Source organism: Manis javanica, chromosome 14, assembly GCF_040802235.1.
Source record: "Manis javanica isolate MJ-LG chromosome 14, MJ_LKY, whole genome shotgun sequence".
Taxonomy (NCBI): Eukaryota; Metazoa; Chordata; class Mammalia; order Pholidota; family Manidae; genus Manis; species Manis javanica.
In genome coordinates this window covers 12,183,313-12,209,672 of record NC_133169.1, presented here as the reverse complement: position 1 = coordinate 12,209,672, position 26,360 = coordinate 12,183,313, and the positions used below count along the sequence as shown (strand labels likewise).

At 46.8% G+C, this 26,360-nt stretch overlaps 2 protein-coding genes across 5 annotated transcripts; one reads left to right on the top strand and one right to left on the bottom strand.

The window, feature by feature from the left end:
- Positions 1–5,879: 5,879 nt before the first annotated feature.
- Positions 5,880–22,758, bottom strand: LOC140845912 (uncharacterized). 3 transcript variants are annotated; one of them, XM_073221096.1, is made up of 3 exons: positions 22,164–22,758; positions 17,208–17,333; positions 5,880–10,323 (listed from the first exon to the last, which is right to left on the bottom strand). In XM_073221096.1, exon 3 carries the CDS (start codon positions 9,603–9,605, stop codon positions 8,691–8,693), a length of 915 nt encoding a protein of 304 aa, XP_073077197.1. In that variant the 5' UTR covers positions 9,606–10,323; positions 17,208–17,333; positions 22,164–22,758; the 3' UTR covers positions 5,880–8,690. The 3 variants fall into 3 exon arrangements, with proteins under 3 accessions (XP_073077197.1, XP_073077198.1, XP_073077199.1); XM_073221097.1 differs by lacking the exons at positions 17,208–17,333; positions 22,164–22,758 and adding an exon at positions 16,430–17,197; XM_073221098.1 differs by lacking the exons at positions 17,208–17,333; positions 22,164–22,758 and adding an exon at positions 11,655–12,962.
- Positions 22,759–22,858: 100 nt separating this feature from the next.
- Positions 22,859–25,401, top strand: LORICRIN (loricrin cornified envelope precursor protein). Of its 2 annotated transcripts, none has more exons than XM_037014322.2 (2): positions 22,859–23,014; positions 24,238–25,401. In XM_037014322.2, exons 1-2 carry the CDS (start codon positions 22,924–22,926, stop codon positions 25,167–25,169), a joined length of 1,023 nt encoding a protein of 340 aa, XP_036870217.2. In that variant the 5' UTR covers positions 22,859–22,923; the 3' UTR covers positions 25,170–25,401. The 2 variants fall into 2 exon arrangements, with proteins under 2 accessions (XP_036870217.2, XP_073077196.1); XM_073221095.1 differs by lacking the exon at positions 22,859–23,014 and having other exon boundaries at positions 24,238–24,392; positions 24,429–25,401.
- The last annotated feature ends 959 nt before the right edge of the window (positions 25,402–26,360 follow it).

Genomic DNA, 26,360 nt, shown 5'->3' with positions numbered 1-26,360 from the left:
ATGTTAATAGGGAAAACCGGGTGTGGGGTACACAGGAACCCTGTACTACCTTTGTGACTTTCCTGTAAATCTAGAACTATTCTAAAATAAAAAGTATTTGAAAATATCCTTGTTAAATAAGAAATAAGTTCTGTGTTTCTAGATAGGAAAGTGCAAAAGCAGTAAAATACCAGTTGTCCCCAAATTGATTTATAAAATGAATGCAATGCCAAGCAAAGTCAGTATTCTTCTTAGAAGTGACAAAACTATTCCAGAGATTAATTATAGAAATAATAGCTGATAATAGCCAAAATAACAATAGATGATAAGATCCAAGAAAATATTTCTTAAAAAAATTAGTGAGAAGTGGACTTGTAGCAATAGATATGAAAGCATTTTATTAAGCTACAAAAAAATTAAAATACAAGCATAAGAAAAGACATAGAGATTAATGGCACAGAGGAGCTAGCTGAGAATATATAATTTAGGCTATACTAATTACCTGATAATTAAGCAAAAAAGTGGAGAAATTATCAAAATTCCAAATTAATTTGATTTGGAATAAAAAATAAACAAAAAATTATAAAAAGGTTTTTTTAATTGAAAATATGTAGGTAACCATCTCATGGTGGGCTTCCATTGTACAAGGACAGGCAAGAACACAAAGGGAAAAATCAGTTTCTGTGTCCAAAAATAGAAAAAAAATTAAACGGCACAAGAGAAACTGTAACTATATAATATACCCAACCAGCAAAAGATTAGTATCCTCAGTATCCCTAATATATTAAGGAAATCTATTTTTTAAAAAAAGATGAGCAATTACCCAAAACAAGGGGGGGAAATCATGAATGAAAATTCACTAATGAAGAAGAAATAAATACCAATAAATGCATATAAAAAATTCTCATCTCTAGTTATCAAAGAAATAAAATTAAAGCAACAAGTTTGTATGTCAGGTTGGCAAACAATGAAATAATAAAAGGAACAATATAGGCAGTGAGATCAGAGGTGTGTAGAAATGAAGCTCTCATCCCACGCTTGTGGGAGTTAAAACTGGGACGGACACTCTTTCAGGAAGACAAGGTAGCAACGGTAAATAGCAACAATAATAATGAGAGCCAAGAGTTCTGTGCTAACTGTGGGCCACGCCATGATCCCAGGGCTTGCCATATATTTAGCCAAATTCATCTCATAGCAACCCAGTGAAGGAGGTACTCTTATTACCCACATTTATCAGGGAGGCAACCATGGTCCGGAGAGATCCTCCACAGACATTTAGCTGGTGGGTGCAGGGCTGGGTGTCAACCTTAAGTGGTCTGACGGGAGTCTGTGTCCTTACCTAACATGTAAAACACGATGGGTGTGCTGTGACCCAGGGGTCCTGCTTCCAGGGACTTACCCTCAAAAACCAATTGGCAATGTTTACACACTTACATGCACAAGACTGTTTATTGCAGCAATTTTATAAAAGCAGGGGGAAAGACAGCGATGTGAATTATCAGCAGAAGGGAATTGATTTCATATACTGAGGTATATCCATAGATTGGAATATTTATTAGTCATTAATACATGCTATAGAAAAATAATGATTTAGGTAAAAAGGCAGACTTTAAAATAGTAAGTTACAGAATTATATATTCTAACATAATATAAATGTAATTGAAGCCTAAATATTTTTATTTTGTTATTGATGTTGATTTCTGTATTTTACAAATATTCTAAGACCCATTGCTTTTATACTAGAAAATTACACACTGTTTGTTGTTTAAAATGATCAAGAAAAACTGACGCTTTTGATTCCCCCATTCCACAAGTCTTCCTTTCCTTGATCAGAATTTCTATTTCTATCTCATAAAACTTGTAACACAGGTACCCTTTGCTGTGGGTTTGAGAATGGTATATTGATAAACAAAATGTAATACAATATACAATTCGTGATTAAGGAATTTGAGGGAACAGGAAATGACAGTTCATCACAAACACAAATTAGTGAATTCAGAGTTAATTCATGAAGACATTACAGCTTACTCCAGAATTTTTTGGTTTTCCAGTTGCATATGAAGATATGTTAACACTTTACTAGGTTGGAGGTTCTCAGACCTTCAAGCACAAGTCCAAGCAAGCAAGGGTTCAGGACCAAGAGGAGAGGAATAGTCCCCAGCCCCACACCAGGGGGCGCTACTGCGCCCCTGGCCTGTCCCGGCTGAGCATCCTCCCAGCCCCAGGGCAGCCACCGTGGAGTGGAGTGAATAGTATTCCCTCAGAGCTTGTGAAACTTGGGCAACCCATACACTGCTCCGTCTGACCCCTCGGACCTGGAAGGCCAAGCCCCGGGCCACCTGGCTGAAGTGCTGTGGTGGGGCAGTCACAAAAGGCGGGTCTCCTAAGCTGGCAGGCCCACACGGGGCCTGTTATTGGACTTTCTCAGTGTTCTGAGTCTTTGTTCCTGTCTGGATGTCCTGAAAGACATGTGGTACTTTATGGTCTATTAAAACACACTCATGCTCATTATCTCATTCATCCTGGCAGCAGCCTGCCCAGTGGCCATGTTCTCTGCTGTCTCCCCAGCATCCAGAACAGCACCTGTCTGTGTGCGCTGAATGGCAGGGGACACGGCGACAAGTAGACATTAATAACAATGTGCAGCATATATTCTTAATCTGTTAAATGGAGGTATCACACCTATTTCTCAGGGTTAGTGTGGAGATAAAATCAGATGCTGGTTGTCAAACCCTTATCAAGGTGGCTGACACACTCTTTGGGGTAAATGAAGGTACAGGTACACCTCAGAGGTACCACGGTTTTAGCTCCAAACCACCACAATAAATTGGTCAAATGAATTTTTTGGTTTTCCAGTTGCACATAAAGATATGTTTACACTCTACTATGGTCTATTAAGCATTATGTTGAAGAAAACAATATACATGCCTTAATTTTTAAATACTCTATTGCTTAAAAAAATACTAACCATCATCAGAGCTTTCAAGAAATCAAAATCAAAATCTTTTTGCTGGTGGAGTGTCTTGCCTCCATGCTGATGGCTGCTGACGGCTCAGGGTGGTGGCTGCTGAAGGCTGGGGTCACTATGGCAATTTCCTCAAGTAAGATCACACTGAAGTCTGCCATTGTCAACTGACTCTTCCTTTCGCTGATGATTTCTCTGTAGCATGTGATGCTGTTGAATAGCATTTTACCCACAGAAAAACTTCTTTGAAAATTGGAGTCAGTCCTCTCAAATCCCACTCCTGCTTTATTAACTACTGTGCAATATTCTAAATCCTTAGTCGCCATTTCAACAGTCCTTGAGTAAATTCCATCTCAAGAAACCACTTCTTTGCTCATCATCCATGGGAAGCAGCTCCTCGTCTGTTAAAGTTTTATCATGAGATGCAGCAATTAAGTCACATCTTCTGGCTCCACTTCTAACTCTAGCTTTTTTGCTTTATCCACTACATCTGCAGTTACTTCCTCCCCTGAAGTCTCGAACCTGTCTGAGTCATCCATGAGGGCTAGAATCAACTTCTTCCAAACTTCTGTTAATGTTAATATTTTGACCTCTTCCCATGAATCACAAATGTTCTTGATGGCATCTAGAACGGCGAATCCTTTTCAGAAGGATTTCAATTTACTTAGCCCAGATCTATCAGGGGAATCACTATCTATGGCAGCTATAGCTCTATGGAGTGTATTTCCTAAATACTAAGACTTGAAAGTCAAAATGACTCCTTGGTCTATGGGCTACAGAATGGATGTTGGGCTAGCAGTCATGCAAACATTAATCTCATGTATCTCCATCAAAGTTCTTGGTTGGCCAGGTGCATTGTCAATGAGCAGTAATATTTGGAAAAGACACTTCACTTCTAGGCAGTAGGTCTCAACAGTAGGCTTAAAATATTCAGTAAACCATGTTAGAAACAGATATGCTGTCATCCAGGCCTTTAATACTCCATTTATGGAGCACAGGCAGAGGAGATTTAGCATAATTCTTAAGGGGTCTGGGATCTTCGGAAATGGTAAATGAGCAGTGGCTTCAACTTTAAGTCACCAGCTCCATTAGCTCCTAAAAAGAGAGTCAGCCTGTCCTTGGAAGCTCTTGGAAGCCAGCCATTGGCTTCTCCTCTCTAGCTATGAAAGTTCTAGACAACATCTTCTTCCAAGAGAGGGTGTTTCATCTGCATTGAAAACAGGTGGTTTAGTATGACCCTCGTCATGAATTATCTTAGCTGGATCTTCTCAATAACTTGCTGCACTTTCCCATGAGCATCTGCTGCTCCATCTTGCACTTTGATGTTATGGAGACGGCCTCTTCCCTTAACCCTCATGAACCAACCTCTGCGAGCCTCCAGCTTTTCTTCTGCAGCTTCATGGGGCAGCTCTCTCTGCCTGCACAGAGTTGAAGATCATTAAGGCCTTGCTCTGGATTAGGCTTTGGCTTAAGGGAATGTTGTGGCTACTTTGATCTTCTATCCAGGCCACTAAAATTTTCTTCATATCAGCAACCAGGCAGTTTTACTTTTTTATCACTCATGTGTTCATTGGAGAAGCATTTTAAATCTCTTCAAGAACTCTTTGTTTGCATTCACAAGTCAGCCGACTGGTACCAGAGGCCTAGCTTTCAGCCCATCTCAGCTTTTGACATGCCTTCCTCACTAAGCTTAATCATTTCTAGCTTTTTATTTAAAGTTGGAGATATGGGACTCTTTCTTTGACTTGAACACTTAGAGGCCATGGTAGGGTTATGAACTGGTTTTTAACTTCTCTATTGTTACGTTTCAGGGAATGAGACCTGAGGAGAGGGAGAAAGACGGGGAACGGTCAGTCGGTGGGGAAGTCAGAACACACACAATCTTCAGCAGTTAAGTTCCCCTTCTTAGATGGGTAGTTTGTGGCATAACAGTAATATCAAAGATATTAAACTAATGTGCTGTCATCCAGGCTTTTTTACTCCAAACTCAAAGAATGATAACGAAAAAGTTTGAAATGTTGTGAGAATCACCAAAATGTGACACAGAGACAGGAAGTGAGCCAATGCTGTTGGAGAAACGGCACCGATAGATTTGCTCAACACAAAGTTGCCAAAAATCTTCAATCAGGAAAAAACACAGTATCTGCGAAATGCAGTAATATGATGCATGCCTGCATCTAAAGAAGGACCAAAGAATTAAAGTGTAGAAGGCATCCCACTGCCCTGAACTCACATGTGTGGCTGCCTGCAGATCCTGAGCCCCAGGGCCCCCATGCGGCAGGAAGCCCTGCAGGGCTGGGATGCATTGTACCCCATTTCACCACAGCCCCCTCCGCCCTGTAATTCCCACAGCTGAGCAGTTAAGAAACCCCTCTTTCTTGTCACAGAAACTTTGCAGAAGAAAGGCAGCACTGGAGGGGCCGGGTTGCCAAACTGCTCTGCCGAGCTTCAGGGGCAGTCAGGCATGTCCTGGGAGCTGTTTTTCCAGAAGCGGTGATGGATTTATGCTGATCTGCTCTTTCCCTTGTGATGAAAGCCACAGGCCCCTTGCCCTGTCTGATCCCCGCGAGTCTCACCGGTTGGTCCGGGGCCTTGGGGAGGAGAATGGCCAGCAGAACAGCTGGCTCTCTGGGTCTCCCCACACCTTCCATCCAGCAGGACATCTGTTCATCATCTCAGACAGCCAGTGGGACCCACAGGGCCACTTTACCTCAGAGGGAGCCACCTGTGCGCACAGCTGCTTGGGAGTTCAGTATGCTAACTTCACTCACGTCTTCCGGCCTCTGCGGAGGCTCCTGACGGCAAAGGAGCCCCAGGCTGGGCCGGGCTCCACAAACCCCCCAGCCCTCACACAGCACACACGCGGCCTGAATCGACTTCCTCAACGTCCATGAGCCTTCGTTTACCCAGCTGAAGAATGGGAGTAACAACAATGCAAAGTTCACAAGTTATTTTAAAGATTAAAGGAAACAACTCTGTGACTACTGATCAGGACAAAGGTATTCGGTGATTTATCTGTTTGTTCCACGTGACAGACAGGCCAACACAGCCAGTAGATTCGGTCATCATGGCAAGAGGCACATTCTAACCCTTGCCAGGGCCACTGCCAGCCCCTGCCCGGAACCTGTCGCCTCTCCCACAGGCCTGCTTCCACTCAAGCGAGCTCAGCTTTTCCTCAGGGTGCCAGTATTTGAAGAAACAACTGAACCTGCAAAATTAAGACAGAATCATGCTTCTTTCCTTTCTTAAAAACCTTTGGTGGCTGTCTGTGTCCTTTAAAATCAAAAGGATTTTGATTTGCTCCAAGCCCCTCCGGGATGTGTCAAGCCTCCACTCTGGACATGACTAACCCTGTCCAAACCCCTGTGCTGGCCTGCACATTCCCTGCTGTGATATACCCACACCTTCACACATGAATTCCTCCCCACCCTTCCTGCCCGCTGACATATTCTGAAAGATTCTAGCTCTAGGAAGACCCCAGCGCACCACTTTGTTTCTCTAGCGTGTGTCCCTGTGTCTCACCTTGTAGTACAATCATGCATTTTCATGTCTGTCCTGCATATGACCATGTGACCTCCTATAGGACAGAGGCTGTGTCTTCTCCACCTTGCTACCTCCAGCTTCTCTCCCAGAGTAGATGTTCAATGAATGAGTGAAGGCACAATCCTAGCTTGCTTCAGCACAATTTAATGGGTCGGAAGAAAATCCCTTTCCTAGTCTGCCTCCAAGCCTCCAGCATCTCAAACCGACTGACCTCTCCTTTCCAAGTCCCAGGTACAGAGTTCCCCCATGAGACCTTTTCCTGGGTATCCAGCATAGCTCAGCGACTCATCCACCAGCTTCTGCTCCATCACAAATGAGAATTTATGTGCCCCCACATTTGCTTTTAGCTCTGTTTGCGTTTATCTTACCTGTGAGCAAATACAAGGGGTGCTAATTATGGCAACTGTCTCAGCAGGTCCCCTCAAAGTTTAAGAAAGTGGTTTGTGGCTATAGAAGGGAATACGGTAAATTGGTCAACTGAGGCTTGAAACCAGTTTCAGAGCACTTTGTGAAGACAAACAAAACGAATGCCTCAGAGATGAGCTCCATTACAACTAGAGGATAGTAAGAGTAATGGTGACAATAATAATTCTATAGCCTAATAATCACCTATCAACCCTAGAACAATGCTAACATTTATTGAATGGTTTTCTATGTGCTGAGAGATTTACATCAACTAACTACAGACTAACTGACTCAACATTCATATCTGTGTGAAGAATCTATCTTGTAGTTAGTGACCCTGAGTAATTACATTTTTTTGCCTCTATGTCGTCAGGAATAGTCATGGTACCTACATCATAGCTATTAAATGCATTGTTATGTGTAAATGTTTAGTAAATACGCAAATCCTCCCCACCCTCAAAATCAACCTGAGGTTATTAGTCCTAATCCGGGGGGTTTACTACTTAAGAGCTGCTATGTGGCTGAGGCTGTCCAAGAGGGATAGAACCAAAACCACCAGGTAGGGGGAATAGAAGGGTAGGTATCTACTCATTATAATTACATTTTTCTAATAAAGCCTTTAAAATGATAAATGCAACAATTTTACTTCTCTACCTTTGAGAAGCTATCATGTGTATGAGGAGGAATACATAAAAATGTGCGTTGAAGCCTTCTTTGCCATAGTAAAAATTGGAGCAATCTAGATGTTTGCCCACTTGGGAATGGCTAAATTGACTGTGGCAGATCCAGCCTATAAGTTACTGGAGAACAGTGACGAGCTACAATGTGACTTTTTACCTGTCAGCACCTGTGCATGGCACTGTTCTAAGTGCTGACATAAATAGCCCATTTAATCCTCACAAGGACTCAATGAATATAATAGACTATAATCCCAGTTAACAGAGGAGGAAACTGAGGCTAAGGGAGGTTTAAACACTTAGATCACGCAAATAACAAGTGACAAAGCTGTGACTTGGATCCGGGTTGTCTGGCTCCAGAATCCATCCTCTTAACTATTGTACTAATCTCTTGTTGAGTGAAAAACAATGCAAAGGGCACAAAGACACATAAAGTATGCTATTCATGTAAAATGTACACACAGTCAACTTACTATATTGTTTTTAAACATATTGTTTTAAACAGAAAGGCAAGAAAATGAGCCAATTTATAACATTGTTTGCCTGTATGAGGGCAACAAAGACTTAGAAACAAGGAATGGAAATGGTGACCCAGGAGAATTTCACCCTGATCTGAAATGCCTGTAAATTTGTAAAAGATAGTGAGTGTATTTCAGTATTGTGGAATGACTAGACACTTATGAAATAAAAATAGCCAGAAGAAACCAACTACTTCTGATTAAATTAGTTCTCTAATACTAAAAGGACTGAAGATCTATAGCTCAGATTGCCATTCTTCTGGGATTCTATGGAGGGAACCCAAGCATCAGACTGGACTGGATAGCCACCTACTGGAAAGACCAACTGGTTGTCGCCTTAGGTGAATAAATTCAACATGTTCCAAATTACTGATCATTTATCATCAAACTTTTCACCCATCTTGTCTCTCCTAGCTCCTTGAAAAACATTGCTAACATTTACATAAACATAATTCCATTTAAATGATGTCCATTTTTCTAACCCTACCTTCTTTACTCATACTAAGTAATTTTATTCTTCTACAGCCTTTAATCATTTGATGATGGCTATTCATCAGCCCCTAAGTCTTCCCTGTTCCGTGCTAGCTATGGTGGTGGGCAGAGTCAGGGACAGAGGATGAGAAACAATGGTGATGGTGGTGGCCATGGTGGGAGGATGAGAATGACAGCAGCAGCAGTGCTCACAGTGGTGGAGGTGACGGAGATAGTGGAGGTGATGGAGATGGTGGTGGAGGTGACAGAGATGGTGGAAGTGGTGGAGATGATGGAGGTGATGGAGATGGTGGAGGTGACAGAGATGGTAGAGGTGATGTACATGGTGGAGGTGACGGAGATGGTGGAGGTGATGGAGATGGTGGTGGAGATGATAGAGATGGTGGAGGTGATGGAGATGGTGGAGGTGACAGAGATTGTGGTGGAGGTGATGGAGATTATGGAGGTGATGGAGATGGTGGAGGTGACAGAGATGGTGGTGGAGGTGACAGAGATGGTGGAGGTGATGGAGATGGTGGAGGTGACGGAGATGGTGGTGGAGATGATGGAGATGGTGGAGGTGATGGAGATGGTGGAGGTGACAGAGATGGTGGTGGAGGTGATGGAGATTATGGAGGTGATGGAGATGGTGGAGGTGATGGAGATGGTGGAGGTGACAGAGATGGTGGAGGTGATGGAGATGGTGGAGGTGACGGAGATGGTGGTGGAGGTGATGGAGATTATGGAGGTGATGGAGATGGTGGAGGTGATGGAGATGGTGGTGGAGGTGACAGAGATGGTGGAGGTGATGGAGATGGTGGAGGTGATGGAGATGGTGGTGGAGATGATGGAGATGGTGGAGGTGATGGAGATGGTCATGGAGGTGATAGAGATGGTGGAAGTGACAGAGATGGCGGAGGTGATGGAGACGGTGGAGGTGATGGAGATGGTCATGGAGATGATAGAGATGGTGGAGGTGACAGAGATGGCGGAGGTGATGGAGATGGTGGAGGTGACGGAGATCGTAGAGGTGATGGAGATGGTCATGGAGGTGATAGAGATGGTGGAGGTGACAGAGATGGTGGAAATGATGGAGATGGTGGAGGTGATGGAGATGGTGGTGATGGAGATGGTGGTAGAGGTGACAGGTGATGGCAGTGGTGATGGTGGAGGTAGCAGTAGTGGGGATGATGGAGGTGACAGGGCTGGTAGAGGGAGTAGTGATGGTGAGAATTAGGGGGGTGGTGGTAGCAGTACTTGTAATTGCAGTGGTGATGGTGGCAGTGGTGAAGGTGATGGAGCTGGTGGAGGTGGTAGCAGTGATGGTGAGGATGAGCAGAAGTGGCAGTGGTAGTGGGGGACCGTGGTGGCAATCAGGCTGCTGTAATAGATGACAACATACAGTGCTTGGCATTTGATGAGGACAGCAATAAAGACGGTAGCAATGGTGTTGGAGATGATGATAGGAGAGATGTTGAATTCAAACCAGGCATGAAGCAAAAAGCAAGTCTAGATCTAGGGCTGATAACCTGGCTGCTGAGGCCAAAGCTCCTCCCCCATTTCTGCTGCTGCTGTTTGGCAGAACAGGTGGAAGGAAGAATAGGTGGACTGGAATGAGAGCAGGAAATAGGACACTTCCCAGGCTGAGTGGTCTGTAGGCCATTTCTTGCTCCTTCCCAGGCAGAGTAGTTTGTCCTGGATCTTAGCCTTCCATGTCTGCTCCATGTGGGGTTTTTCATGATTCCAGTGATGTTCATGATGGCTCCTGTGCACATGTGCATTTGAGAGAAAGAATAATAGGAAGACAGTAAGGAGTAAGGCACGTCACCAGGGCAGGCTCTTGGCCCACCCTGGGCAAGTCTCGGTTAAATCTGTCAGAGGCTGACCCCACCAGTTCTGTTTCCCATGCAGAGAGGCCAAGAAGCAGGAGGGTGAGGTCACATTCCAGTGGGGGCGGCAAGGCCCCACAGCCACACCTGGCCCAACACCCCCGCAGACACGAGCCTGGCTGAGGGACACTTGCCCTGCTCGGCCACAGAGAGAGCAAGGTGAGCGGTTAGGTTCAGGAGTCAGAAAACAATCCATTTTAAAGAAAAACAGATGGCTGTGCCCATAAGAGCCGATCCAAGCAGAGTGACCCCTGCTACCAGGGCATCTCTGGAATTCAGAGGCAGTTCGGAGACTCGTTCCAGCAAAGACAAGCACGGTGGACTGGAACCAGGCTACTTCTACCTCCACCAGCCAAGGGTTTTGCTGAAGCATCTCCACCATCTCACATTTGCTTCACTGGAGATCAGGCACAATGGGCAGCAATTAATGTCGCCCTGCTCTTGCATCTGGTTTTACTGGGTTCCCGAGATCTGACCCTATGCTGAGCAAGCCACAGACTTAAGTGTGACATCCGCTTGTCCTGTGTAGCCAAGTCTTAAGTGGAGGTGACAATGACAGGGATGGTAGCGATGCCACCGGGGCTCCCACCCAAGGGCTGCCTGACCCACTCACCAGGAAGCTCGTCTTGATGAAATAACAGCATCCTAGGGCCACAAAGGCCAGGCATCTCCTAAATTCAGTACTCTTTCCTCTTCTTTTCCCCCTTCTTCTCTCAAAAGTCTGACTACCTGTGCCCCTGGCTATGATGTTTCCCCTTAGTTTTGTTTAAACCACATTTATAGGGGACCACTGTGTGACAGACGCTGGGCTAAGTACCAGAGGTTCAATCATCAGTAAGTTTCAGGTCTACCCTCAAGGCATTCTTCCTCCCGCAAGGGAGACAGACATTAACACATAATGTGAAAACAATAGGAAAATAGGTTTAAAAGTAATAGTAATAAGCTCAGAATATTTTAGGGGCTCAGAAAGGGGGCACAGAGCCTAGTGTTCTAAGAAGTTTCTTGGAATGGGTAATATCTGGCTTGGCCGAGAATCTTGTTTCCATCCAACTCAAAGCAAGGTAGACTAGGGATCCCAAAGCCTGGGCCACCCTTGCTGAAGGGGGCCACAACAGTCTCCCCCATTCTATCACAGAAGCCCAATAAGCCAGCTTTAATTCCAGCTTCCAAGGATCCTTCCTTTTCTGGAGTCCTCAGGGATACTAACCTGGAAGGGGTGTGCGTGTGCGCATGTGCATCTGTGTGTGTGTGTGTGTCCCGGCCCGCGGGACGAACGTGGAGTGTACCGGAGACGCCTGCAGAAATGAGACAAGCAAGAGACACAAAGAATGACCAGCAAGACAGGATGTCTGATCAAGCTGGCGAAGTTTATTGTTTACAGGCTCAATTTATACAAGTAGCAAGTAAGGGGTGGGTCAGGAGATAACTGGACTTTAGGTGGCGCCGGTGGGGAGGTCTCCCTATTTTCAGAGTGAGGAGTCTTGGCTCATCTTCAAGGACAAGATATGTTTTTGTGAGCAGATAACTTCCAAGGACTGCACCGGTTGCTCTCAAGCTTGTGCTTTCCCATGCTGCATTCAGGCGTGGGGGAAGGGACATAGCCCCGGCTCCCAACGTGTGTGTGTGTGTGTGTGTGTGTGTGTGTTTTCCCTGTCTAGAGCAATGTGTGACAAATGAAAAGCTCTCAGAAAATCTTTGCTGAAGCTGACGTAGATGGGATAGCAGAGTTTGCAAAGCAATGAGCTTTGGAGCCAGGCAGACATGCCTATAATCCTGGCTCAGCTATTTTGGAGCAAGTGACCTTGGGCAAGTTCTCTGGGCTCCTCAGACCATTTATAAAATGTGGACCAGAGTCTCACAGGGCATGGTGAGGTTAAACGAAAAGACACTAGAGTACTTAACATAGTGCTTGTCACATAGTGTGTGCTCAACAGGTGGCAGTTGTTATCACTGGGAATAACAGTGCTAAGTACGGAAGAGTGACTGGGAGAACACGAGAGAGAACTGGCTGAAACAGACAAGGCTAGCCAGCCCCCCATCCAACATCAGCTACAGGGAAGACGAACCCAGTGGAGAAAATCTGCCTCTGGAAGATCTTCCCCCATCCCTTCTCCCCTCCCACCCACTCAACGACACAGACATTTTACTATTAGAGCTTCATCCTTTCAACTGTAAGCCTGACCCTTACAAACTGTGTGACTCCTAGATGGAGACCTAGACTTTGAACTACTATCAGATGTCTGTACCCTAATTTAAATGAACTGTACACAATTTCCCTGATATTTAATCAAAGAAGTACTATTTTTCAATAGCTTTCCCAAATAATAGATCTTGTGTAAACCTCTCAGCATCCTCAAAACATAAGCAAATCAAACCCATTTCACACATGAGGACACAGGTTCTGAAAATTTAAGTAACATACGTGTGGACCCCAGCTAGCCAGCAACACAACCCAGATTCCACCTCACATCACTGACACCGGTTCAGGCACCAGGGAAGCAAACAGTGTGTTCTCTGAGCCCCTGCTCCTACCATTAGAGCCCCAGCCTCTTCCGTTCTGCCTCCAACTCATTGTCAAAAATGGCAGAAAGGAAAAGGCTGGGGCACTTAGGGAAGAAGCGGGGGCTCAGAGAGCACACTGCCTGCTTCCGCCACAGATGCTCTGGGGCAGGTCCTGCGTCCTCATCTCCCTCCGGTCCCGCCATGCGTTTCAGCAGGGAGAGAAGGGCCTGCTCTCACTTCTGAGCCTCCCCGGCCCTTAGCTAACATGTGGGCTCCACTCCTACACCACAGGCTGTATTTCCCAGAAGGACATTTGGAATCTTCCAGAAGGAGATAGCAGGGCCCCATGTTGTGATCTAGGGCTTGCAAACCTCAATAATCCATAAACCTCCTTCATAACTTTTCCCGTATCTGTGCTCCACTTGTATTATTATTTAATACTTTTCTGTACATCAAATTCCCTATTTTTACTTAGATTGATTTTAAAAGGCAGAATACCATATTATTACTTTTTTTTATCTCATCCTAAGCAATAATATCCATAAAAATCATAAATCTGAAGTGCTTTTTCTAATACACATTAAAAGTAGTGCATAGCTATAAACATGTCTAGAAAACATATCAAATTATATTTTAAAAATTGCCCTTGTAGTTTATTCATGGCATAAAGAGATGATTAAAATAAAATTTTACTTTGGTAATCTATCCAATTAGGAGATGAATGAAAATATTAAACCCATTAAGATCTTTTTGAAGGTCAAAAGTAACATTGTAATAGAATTTTATTCGTTCCCTTTGCAAATTATCACCCAGTTACATATTTACGTGTGTATACTAAATGTTTTCTGCCTCTAGCTACAATCTTCAAACATTAGCAAGTCATTCTCTTTTTTAAAGGAAGGGATGAGGAAAAAGAGGAGAAAAATATCTTTTCTTTCTCTCATCATTCTCAAATGCTCAAATGAGTGATATATATTCCCAGCTTCCATTTCCTAATTTTTTCCCCAATTAGAAATGCTCACTCCATGGCCCACTGTGGGAATTTGGGGTTTTTCTATACTAATCCAATGATTGTTAGGCTGATATTATTTTATACCCTGTTTTAAGTTAAAGTCAAGTGACTTGCCCTAAATTGCAAGGCTAATAAGGAAATAACTCAGGATTCAAATACATAGCCTAACACAAACTTCAGTGTTTTCCTAAGGGGGAAAAAAAAGTAGTGAATATTTATTAAAATAAGGAGAGTTTGTGAGTCACCAGTTGCAAGCACATCTCACTTTATGTAACCCTTCTGTAATCTATGTAGGATTGAACAGGAATTATGAGGAGTAAAATGTCTTAATTAATCATGGAAAGCAATTAAGTGCCATGAATAATTTAATCAGATATTAATAGCACAAAGAATGACATCAAGCCAATAATTCAGAGTAGAACACGCCTGTTCTAATATCCACTTAAAGGCTTCTGAAATGATGTATAATTTCAATCCTTTGCCCCTTTGGGAACCAAACAGGCCTGATGATTTTGTGGAGTTGCTAGAATTAGATCAGAGAACCCAAATTTGGGCACAGGAAGTCATTTTTCTGACTAAACTCAAATCGGCACTATTATAAATCCTGAAACAATTCTTCTGTCCTTCCTACCTTCCTTTTCTCTCTCTCTCTCTCTTCATTCTTTCTTCTTTTCTTTTCTTCCAATAAACACTGAGGCTGCCTAGTCTGTCCAGGCAATCCACTGGTTTGCTAAGAGCTGCCATGCCATTCCTGTCCTCTAGGAGCAAACGATCTTGCCGGGGAGGCAAAGGTAGGACAGAGTTAATATCTTCCCCATCCAAGTTAAAACACCTGATAGCCAGGCCATTGACACATCCAGAAGTGGGCAGGCGTGGAGCAGTTCATTCATTCATCCACCCATTCCACCAGCAATCACCGTGGCTGAGCCAGGCACTGTGCTGGGCGCCTGAGATGCAAAACAACGAGCAAAACCTGGCTTCCCTCCAGGGAGACATTGGTCCAGTGAGTTAGTCTAGTTGGTCTAGACACCACGCTGCAGGTCAGGGGTCTCTCGATTAGGCTGGGGTATTGCAGACAGTTTCCTGGAGGGGTGAAGTCTGATAGACTATTGAAAGGAAAACAGAAGTCAGACAGCTAAAGGAAAGGAGGCACTTGCAGAAATGACCAGGAAGACACGAAGGCATGAAACAGCCTGGCTCAGTGGGAACGGGGCCATTGGGTTTGTCTGGAGCAAAATGTTTCTATAAGGAACTAGGCAGCGGTGGACAGGTAAACCACAAAAAGCCCTTTGGACTGAAAAATCTGGGCTTTATCCTGATATGGGGACACTGAAGAGTTTTAGCTGAAGAATGACATACTCAGGGCAAATCCACTGCCATGGCTGGAGACACAGGTCATGGAGAATCATGCGGGTCAGTTCCACACACTCTACAGTTCCTGTGGACACTGCAGGCCGACTGACAAGCAGGGTCAGAGAGCAATCCTGGGGCCGGGGTGGAGTGGTCATAATCCTGTCCTCCCAGGGAGAGAGGGAACAGGCTCTATGAGCAGGAGTCAGGCACAAGGGGAAATAATGGATGCAGGAGAGGAGACGGATAAACATGCACACACGTAGACACGTATGCACATCACACCACACACAAAGACCTACGCATATGTACACACATCCCTCGTACTCACACATTCACATGCACGTGAAGGTAGTGGGAGAGACGAGCTCAAATCTGGAGAAACCCATCTACAATTTTGACTGTTTTCCAACCCTAACTCAAAAACTTACCTCTTCCAAGCTTTTTCCAGTTGCCTCTTTTCTTTGCAACCCCTCACCCCTTGGGCGCCACAGTCAAGCCTCTGAGTGACTTCTTTTCCAAACACCCCACTGAACTGTGGACTCCTTCTCTGCCCCAGCCCCAAACAGTCTCATGCACACACTTAGAGGTCCTAGCTCAGACCACACATTCCCCAGGCAATCCTGGCCCAGAAGCCTGTGAAAAGAAGATGGCATTTAGTGAGACAAGATGAAAACATTTGGGGGGAAACGATGCTGTGGATTTAGACAGTCTAGGGGAACTAAGGAACTCGATTCCATAGGAGCAGAGTCAGGGGAGACAGAGTGGGTTGGGTGGGCAGGAGGGCCCTCTAGACAAAACCTTCTTCCTCACCTACCCTAAGCCACACTGTGCATATGAAGGAAGATCGATTCCCACCCAGCAGTCTATCAGAGAGACAACCAGCACCCAGCGAACTTCACGGATGAGGTCTCAAGGGCACAGAGGTTACAGGACAGCTGGGAAGCCTAAGTGGTAAGGTGATGGGTGGACAGCAGAGCTCAGCCACTAAAACAATGGCTACAGAGACCACACGGGACATGGGGACAGCACATGGAAAAACAGCGCCCCAAACTGAGAGTGCATATAAAAGAGACATATAAATGAAAAGGGAAAAAGAGGGAGATAAAAACACTCACCAAAACTTTAACACCAGTTGTATTTGAATACTGGAATTAGGTGACATATTTCTTTGCTTTGCTTGTCAAATTTTTTGTAGTGAGGCTACTAGTTTTCGCTGCATTTTATAGCAAAAGGACTTACTGTAAGAGGGAAATGGGGCCAGTTCCACCACCAGGGGATTCACTGCCAAGGAGCATTCAGAAGCCCAGTGAATCCCTCCTCTAAGACCCAAACTGCTGTAGGCTAATTGCAGGAGGATCTAAAGCAACACAGGCTGCCCACATGCCTTTCCTAATCCTGCGCAATTATATCCACCCTGGGTAATGATACTCTGCAAAGGTTACTCATAACTCGGGCCAACTTTCCTCACCCGGCCCTCCTGCTACCCGCCCTCCTCCTCCACAGTCAGCTCAGGTGGGGAAATAATCTCCAGGGAGATGTGTTCTCAAGGTGCCTCTGATCTGAGCCTGAGGCTGGCACTCAGGGGAGTATGAGAGTTTCCATGCTCTTCCCAAAGGCCTAAGACTCTTATTATCCCGTCTGGTGTCTTCACTGTCACCGCCTCGGACCCTCCTCATCTCTCCCTCCTCTTGTACTGAGAGCGGCCCTGGGCCAAAGGGAAACCAGGATGGGAGGAAGTCAGATTGACTTTGTAGGTGGAGAAATGGAGGTCAGGCTGTGAGGTAGGGGACAGTGTCTTGCCCAAGCTCCCAGATCACTGGTGGCTGGGCCTGGTTTAGAGCATGGGACCCCCAGGACCCCAACACCTTAGAAGAGGACAGAAAAGAGCCTTACCCTTCAGAATACACCAGAGACTGGCAAACCTCTCAGCATCCCTGCTTACTTCAGGCCCACCCAGAAAGCTGAGCCCTGGACCTCAGGTGGTCAGGACCTCTGGGAAGACTTGATCCAAGGAGTGTTCTGGGAAAAAAGCAGGAGACGATTGGAGAATCAGGCACCTTGGATGAAAAATGGGGGATGCAAGGGAGAACAGTTTGCCGTGGCTAATTTACATAACCTTACTTTCTATGGAAAACTAAATTAGATTATATTTGCCCTGGGATATGAGACTGCATTCTCATCATCTCCTTGGCTGATCAATAAATATTAATCGGATATGCATTCTGAGGCCCATCCTGAGGTAGACAGTGGTATGGAGATTTAGGAGGATCTGGTCCTGCCTGGATGGTGCTCCTGGCCCAGAAGGAATGACCCAAGGCATCTCCCCCAGATGTGAACAATGGTCCCCGAGTCCTTCACCTTGGGATTCTCTGAGCACATGAACGGGAACAAATTAAGAAGTTACTAGAACGTACAATACTGTGAGGCTATGATAATGTAGATAACTGTGGAATCACTGCACTGTATTCTTGAAACCAATAGAATGTATATTAACTATACTTCAATTTTTTAAAATACATTTTTTTAAAAAAAGAAGTCACTTGAGACTCACTAACCAAATCATGATCTTTCCCACTTTTTTAAGCAGTGAGAAGGTCTGTCCCAAGTTACCCAACTTGATTTCAACAGGCTTAGCTATTAAAATATGGGCTATAGTTTGAAGAATGGGCAAAAATGAAAGATAACCAACAAGTCTGAGGAACTAGGTTTACTGGTCAAGACAGAGACCAGATTCTGGTCTTCAGCAATAAATCCTATTAACAGTTTGTAAGTAAGAAAGAAGTCACACCCAAAGTCCACTACAGCCACAGGAAATTCCTGAGAGTAACACTTAAATATCAAAATCAGATTTGAAACCAAAATGGAAAAAGCACTTCCCTCGCCTGGCTTTTCAATGACCCTGGTAAGGGAGAAGGTACATTGGTGCCGGTCATCTGAATTAGCACGTGCCTTTGAAATGGGCTCAGACCAAGGGGCCTAAAGGTTATGGGTTTTAAATGCTTGTGCTTTTTCCTTCGCGTCATACTGATTTCCAAGGTACATCTGACTTCAGATTCGGTTAAAATAACATGGATTATCCACCCATGGATATCACTGGGGGTGTTGATCAAGGAGCAAACATTCTTAGACTACCAATTACCACCCTGGACAAAAGTCCTGAGAGGCCTTATGTATGCTACATTGCCAATCTCAGAGTAAGACTGGGGCCCACAAACGCTGCTCTCTACTCAGAAAGTTTATGTATGAGCCAGGAGGTAAGCCTTTAGCCCTCACGCCACTGAGCAGCTACCCACCTGTAAAAAGGCCCTGGTGACATCAGCAATTTGCTACCAGGCCCAGAGGCTAGAGCGCCCAAGCCCGACAGCTTCCTTGAGCACACTGCTCAGCTATGAATTAATTTAACTATCATTATAACCACTCCTTGGCCAATACCGGGAGGTACTCTTGTCAGGAGAAAGCAGGAAGCCGCAACCTCCCTCAACAGTGGAAAGAGTACTGAGCCAGGGATCTTGGCCCTGCTGTGTGGCCTTGGGAAATGGTTTAGCCTCTCTGGGTCTTGGGCCCTTCAACCTCCACCACTGATAAGGGTTGACTGGATGAGCTCGCATGACCTCCCGGTCCCAGCAGTCCACCAGGGCATAGAATTGTTCCTAGGAGCTGGAGCACCTGAGAGCGCCTGCGGTCCCTTCCCCCTGGAGGGCATAAACCTGAGCCTAGCAGGGGTGTCATCCCTTCATCCTCCTCCTATTAATCCAGAAAGAAAAGGTATGTAGCGCTTGGAAAAACACAAAATTTAGAATCAGAAGAACTGCATCTGAATCCTGGCTCTGACATTTAAAGGCTGTGGGAATTTGAGCAATTCCACTAGCCTCTATGAGCCCCTTCCTCACCTGGGAAGTGCGGATAATGTGTCACTGAATCCACGGGACTATTGCCAAGAATGAACAAGACACCTCTGTGACAGTGGCCCATAAAACCAAGTCTGTCCAGAAAGGGGACCCCTCCTACACTGCTGGTGGGAATGTAAGCTAGTTCAACCATTGTGGAAAGCAATATGGAGCTTCCTCAAAAAACTAAAAATAGAAATACCATTTGACCCCAGAATCCCACTCCTTGGAATATACCCAAAGAATACAACTTCTCAGATTCAAAAAGACATATGCACCCCTCTGTTCATCGCTGCACTTTTTACAATAGCCAAGAGATGGAAGCAACTAAGTGTCCATCTGTAGATGAATGGATAAAGAAGATGTGGTACATATACACAATGGAATACTATTCGGCCATAAGAAAGAAACAGATCCTACCATTTGCAACAACATGGATGGAGCTGGAGGACATTATGCTCAGTGAAATAAGCCAGGCGGAGAAAGACAAATGACAAATGATTTCCCTCATTTGTGGAGTATAACAATGAGGCAAAACTGAAGGAACAAAATGGCAGCAGACTCAGAGACTCCAAGAATGAACTAGTGGTGACCAAAGGGAAGGGGTGTGGGAGGGCGAAGGGGACTGAGGGGTATTATGTTTAGTACACATGGTGTGGGGGATCACCGGGAGAACAGTGTAGCACAGAGAAGGGACATAGTGGATCTCTGGCAACTTGCTGCACTGATGGACAGTGACTGCACTGGGGTATGGGTGGGGACTTGATAATGTGGGTGAATGTAGCAACCACATTGTTTTTTCATGTGAAACCTTCATAAGAGTATATATCAATCATACCTTAATAAAATATTAAAAAAAAAAAAAAGTCTGTCCACATGGGAAATGTCTCAGGCAGGCAAGCCTAGCCTTGGGCGCCCTGCCCACCCTGTGCATCTACAGGCTATTCAGGAACACTTGACCCACTCGGAAGGGGAACGTGGGAAGAGAGACGGAACCAGGGTGGACAAACCTAGGGAAGCTCTCTGGAGGAGGAATTCCAGAAGCTCTGAGCCGCTACCAAGCTGTCCTTCTCACCAGACCTCCAAATAACGAGAGACAACCGCCTCTTCAAAATAGGGACCCAGGAGGGCTGGAGAGAGGAGGGAAAATGGCAGGGAGGGGAGGGTGGTCTCTAAGGCACCCCTGGGCTTGGACCTCAAGACCCTACAGTGGGTCGTTACAGGCACTGCCGGCCCTCAGTCATGAGAGTGCTTGCGTGTTACAAATTGTGACAAGCAGGTTTCTCTCAGATTGGGGCTCCCCAAGCTCAAGCGCTGTACTCTCCCCTCCATCTGCCAGTTGCACGGACTCCCTTGCACCAGGACTGTTAGGCAACGGGCCTCCCTTTGGAAGGGAGAATTCCATTGACGAATTCCCTTCAATTCCAGCAGGAATTACTGAGGACCCATGAATGCATAGCCCACTCCTGGCACTGTGACACATTTGCATTACAGGCCCATCTCCTCTAGAGATACAGGTAGAGGTAGGGACCATGACCTAGTCTGGGAGGCTGCGTGACTCAGATGTGCTGGTGAGCGCACTTGTAGGGTTAAGTGTCTATAAACTATAAATCTGAGAATTCTGACATGCTAGGTCTTATGTAATTCCAAATACCTAAGTGTAATAATTCTAAAACTCCCATCATTTCCTCATCGATATGATAAAATGTGATTTTCAACTGCTGCCCACAGACATCCCAGTCCATCTGGTCCAGAGGGATACAGTGGAGAACCAGGTTCATACATTCACACATCAGGCAAGGTTAACTCAGAGCCACAAGACCCAGCACTACTGTCAATGCCAGGTTCCATCAGCCTCTTCTACATGTTAACAAAGTAGATGTGCTAGTTATACGGTTTTCCATGTTAAATGCTAGATAGAGTGGCAAAGGCAGGCATGGAGTGCCCTGCTGCAAATCTACCAAGGAGATCATGCAGAGCTTTGAAAAGGCTTCCAGCCCTTCCCTAATACTTAGCATAGGGCCAGTCCACTGCTATTGGCTGCATGAATGAATAAAACACTAGGATCTTAAATCTGATAGGAAAGAAAGAAATACCTCCTCTCACCATCACTTTCAAATCATATTTTAGCACAAAAAGAGGTAGGAAAGCCATGATTTCAGAATTAAAGACTTTCTCAAGAACACATTGCTGACATCCTCTTATTTATATTTTTCTAAGGACTAGAGAACACACAGTAGCAGCCCACCCGGGCCCATGGATCAGGACTGGAACCCTGGGCCATAGCTGCTCCCCTTCGCCAGTGCAGCCTCACTAAATAAAACTGGCCTTTGTTATATTCATGACAAAGATCTCGTTGGAGCCTGTTTTCCTCCTGGTTCCCCTAAGTTCATGCTGTCCAAACTAAAACTAGTGCTACAAGTTTCTGAAGGCCACGGTCTAATCAGGATCATTTGGATCATTTAAACTCCACCATAATTAACAGTGAATTTATTATTGGAGCTGTCATTTCAACATATACAGCTGGGCGGAACAAAGTTCAAATGTCATGTCTTGAACAATAGCAATTGAATTCCAGTGATGAAACAAGGGGGGGGCATGCCATTCTTCATACACAGAGGTGATATTACTGGCCCAGGGTCAATGGGGAATTTTTTAGTTATTTTCCCAGATAGGAGCTGGCCTTGGTTTCCAAGGGCAGGCTGAGTTAGAGGTAATAGGAAAAAAACAATAATACACTCTACACTCTACATGAGTATTCCCTCTTTATGGGCCTATCGGACAGGCATTACTGTTCCTGTTTGATGGACAGGGCAACTGGGCATCAAAAGGCTTGTTCATTCAACAGTCAGAAAATACTTTTTAAGTGCCTCCTATGTGCAGGCCCTGGGTAAGGTACTGTGGTTTTGTGCAAGGTGACATGGCTGACAAGTAATATAAGAAGTACCCAAGCTCAAATCACCTAAGCTCAAGTCCATTCCATTCCATGGCTGCCTCTTAGGCTGAGGTCATTGTTGCTGCACGAGACCACAGGACACAAGAGCCAAAGGGCTACGGTTTAAAGGACCACATGGTTGATCTCTTTAGCTTGCTTCTCTGCAAGGAAAGTGAGCACTGATGATCAATATTCTCAGATACTTGCAATGTCCCAGAATAAATCAAAGTAGCCATCGTGTCCCGTTAGTTACAGCACTGCCCAGGGCATGCAGCCCAGAACTGGGTTCTGGGGTCTCGTGCACTCTCAAGGCACTTGGCAAGACAGAAATACCTCAGGGAAGCACATATAAAACCCGGAGAGAGAAACTTCTAGCAAAGGAGAGACAGGCTCTCTCTAAAGATCTGAAGGTTTCCAAGCAATGGGATGAGAAGACAAACAGTGGAACTTGAAAGGTCCCACTCCTTGGACCAAAGGTTGGGATCTCCAGTGTGACTCTCTTAGGCTGCCTCAAGAATCTGAGGCCTATTCCTCAAGCGCAGCCCTCAGGTTATGGTATGTGCTCCATGCCAAAGGTTTTGGAAACAATGTCTGCCATCTACTTTGGCTGGCCATCCCTGCTGGCCAGACTGCTACAGTTGCATCAGAGAAGGGGCTAGTTACACACTAGGCTGCCCATCTCAAGAATGCCAAAATCTTCATGAATGGGCCACCCTGCGCCTGCAATCACAGGGAGGTGGGGCTATAGCCATGGGTCACGTAACTGGGGCCAAACCCAGATCAATAGATGAGTCAGGGTTTTCAGTATAAAAACCTCCAAAGCTCCAGAGCTCCTCACAGGGCCAGCATCTCCTCTCCTCACACACCTGGTGCCTCAGGTAAGTGTGGTTCCACCGGCTCCCCTTTTCCCAGCTGGTCTTATCTGGGCCTGCATGGGCTAGGTGGGTCAAGGACAGACAGGCAAGGCCTCTCTCCCCTGCGGAAGATGCAGGGCCTCTGCCTTTCCAACTGCATCCATGTTTAGAGGAGATACAGGCGGGGAAGAGATGGGGGCTGAGCTGCTGCTGTGCAAATGCTATGTCTGGCTTTTTGGCCATAATGTCAACTCCAATAAGACATGACTATCTTCTGTAGGGGGAGGCCCTGTGGTGGGCACAAAGTGATATTCTGCAGAGACCATCCCAAGTGGACCATAAAGGTGCTGGTTTGGACTTCATAAACCAGTCAGGAGGACAGGCTGAGCCTATTGTCAGAGTAGGGAGAGGGATTCAAAGAATGCTGCCACGGGGCTGGTGGTGGGTGGAGGGTGGGGGAGTTTAGAAGCCTCAGGAACCCAACCTCTGTTTTACAGACATGCTCTGAGAGGGAAATGACTAGTGAGATGCTGGGAAGCAGTTTCCTACTAGTTATGGTTCTCTCAACCAGGCTTGAACATGAGCAGAGCAGGTATCTTCTAGTTAGAGATGATGGCACAAAGGCCCCCAGGGTGCTTCAGAAAGGAACACCCGGGAGCCTGCCTTTTCTAACTGGCCAGAGTTCAGTGGGACAGACCAGGAATTTCAACCACAGGCTTTTGCAGAGAAAGAGGGGCAACAGCCCTCCAACATGTGGACAAACCTCCCTATCTTATGCATGGGAGGGTAAAACCCCCACCTAGGTGGAGATTTGTGGCAATTTTTGATTTGCACTCAGAGAATCAGTGTTGAGATTAACGGAGACCTGAGAAATGAGTGCTCAAATCCTTTCATTTTACAGAAAAAGAGGAAGCGGATAGAAGTGTGAGTCATTTGCCCCAAAATCACAGCAGAGACCAGAGGCAGGGCTGGGAGAGAGGGAGAAGTAGGCACCACTAACTGGGCTATTTAAAGGCTTGGTTAAGCCTTTCTAAGCGGAAAGCAGCTCTTTTCTAAAAACACTAATCCTGAGAGTCTGGGCGGAGAGCGCTGCGGGATCTGGGCCCTGGGCCTCTGGCCCCGGAGCCCGGAGCCTCAGCAGCCGCCCAGGCAGGGCCGCCCGAGGAGGATGGGCGTTTCCATGGGTGCAAAGGCCCCGCTGCATCCTCTGCCTGCTGGTCCAGTGATGTTCTCGATCCTCTCTCCAGGGTGCCCTTTCTCCTTGGAAAAGATGTCTTACCAGAAAAAGCAGCCCACCCCCATCCCCCCAGTGATTTGCGGGAAGACCTCCGGCGGCGAAGGCTCTAGCGGAGGCTCTAGCGGCGGCGGCGGCTGCATCAGCTACACCGGCGGCGGCGGCGGCACCGGCGGCGGCAGCTACACCGGCGGCGGCGGCGGCGGCTCCGGCTGCGTCAGCTACACCGGAGGCGGCGGCAGCTACACCGGCGGCGGCGGCGGCGGCTCCGGCTGCGTCAGCTACACCGGTGGCGGCGGCGGCGGCTACACCGGCGGCGGCGGCAGCGGCGGCTCCGGCTGCGTCAGCTACACCGGTGGCGGCGGCGGCGGCGGCTACACCAGTGGTGGCGGCGGCGGCTACACCGGCGGCAGCGGCTCCGGCGGCGGCGGCTCCGGGTACTTCTCGCAGCAGAGCAAGCAGACCGTGTACGTGCCCCAGCAGGGGTCCGGCAGCGGCAGCGGCGGCGGCTGCTTCCCCAGCGGTGGGGGCGGCGGAGGGTCCGCCGGGGGCGGCGGCGGCTGCTTCCCCAGCGGCGGCGGCGGCGGCGGCGGCGACTGCTTCCCCAGCGGCGGCTCCTCCGGGGTCTCTGGAGGCTGCTTCCCCAGCGGCGGGAGCAGCGGCGGCTCCTCCGGGGTCTCTGGAGGCTGCTTCCCCAGCGGCAGCGGCGGCTCCTCCGGGGTCTCCGGAGGCTGCTTCCCCAGCGGCGGGAGCAGCGGCGGCTCCTCCGGGGTCTCTGGAGGCTGCTTCCCCAGCGGCGGGAGCAGCGGCGGCTCCTCCGGGGTCTCTGGAGGCTGCTTCCCCAGCGGCGGGAGCAGCGGCGGCTCCTCCGGCGGCGCTTCCGGGGGTGGCAAGGTCTGCCAACAGACCCAGCAGAAACAGGCGCCTACTTGGCCAAGCAAATAAGGCCTCCGGGAAGCTGCGGAGGAGGAGCTGGAGGTGTTCTCCGTGGGCGCTGGTGGGCTTAACGCGCTCCTGACAGCGCCCTGAGGTGTCCAAGCCATTCGGTTCTTAACCCACCCAGAAGCCATGAGCTCTCGGGCTGCATCTTGTTCTGCAGGTTTTCTCCTTGGTTTCTGTGTGACCACCACCCAACCCCAGGACCTCTTCAGCCAATAAAATTTGCAGCTCATGAGGATTTCTGCGTTTCCAGGTGTCTTTGTTTCAAGATAATTCATTCCATTCCACACCTCTCTGTTCCTCCATTCGCTCATCCACACGTGCATTTATTCAACAGATACATTTATTCTATTGGCGGAAGAGTGGGTGGCCAGCTGCGAGTCAGCAGGAGAAGGAGAAATGGCTGGCAACCGATAACCGAGTATGTGGCTCTCCTGGCTGTGACTTGAGATTGCTTGATGATTCCCAAACATAAGGATCCTGGGAAGAGATTTCTAAAACAGCCCGCCGGTGGGTAGCCACTGTGGGTGTCCTTGTTCAGCTCGGCGCTTTTTAAAGACGGGCTGCCCTGGAAACATGTGCTCTCATAGTCCAGAGCGTACTCTGCACCTTAAGGTCACTAGCCTGCACTACCCAGACTCAGAGGAGAAGAAATGACCATATCAGATATTTATGCCCCTCTACAGTGTGTAACACCCTTTACTAGACACCCTTAGGGACAGGAGGAAGTAGAGGAACTGTTTTCTGCTCTTTCCTGAAAGAGCTTTGCCCAATTTAGGAAAATAGGGCATAAGTGCTAAAAGCCAGTATCAGGTCAATGGGGAAAAGAAGGAAGCAACAAGGAAGAAGCTACAGTTGCTCTGCTAATTAAATGGCCCTCAGAAGACACGTAGAACATCAGCTAGTCATTAACTCTCCAGGCCTCATTTCATATCCTAATTTTATCAGCTCTAGGAAAATGCTAACTTTATGATTTACTCAACCCAGAACACCTGGGTCAAAAAGCCAAGGTACTCTCCCTACCCATTTACTCCTGGAGACAAAAAGACAACTTATCCCTCCCTAACTCGTTCATTTACAGAGTCACCACCACCTTCATTTTACAAGTAACTTATGGAGATCAAAACAGGTAGTAATCTTAAAGATCCAGTAATCCAACTATAGAATTTTTAATGGTTTGGTTTTGTTGTTTTTTTC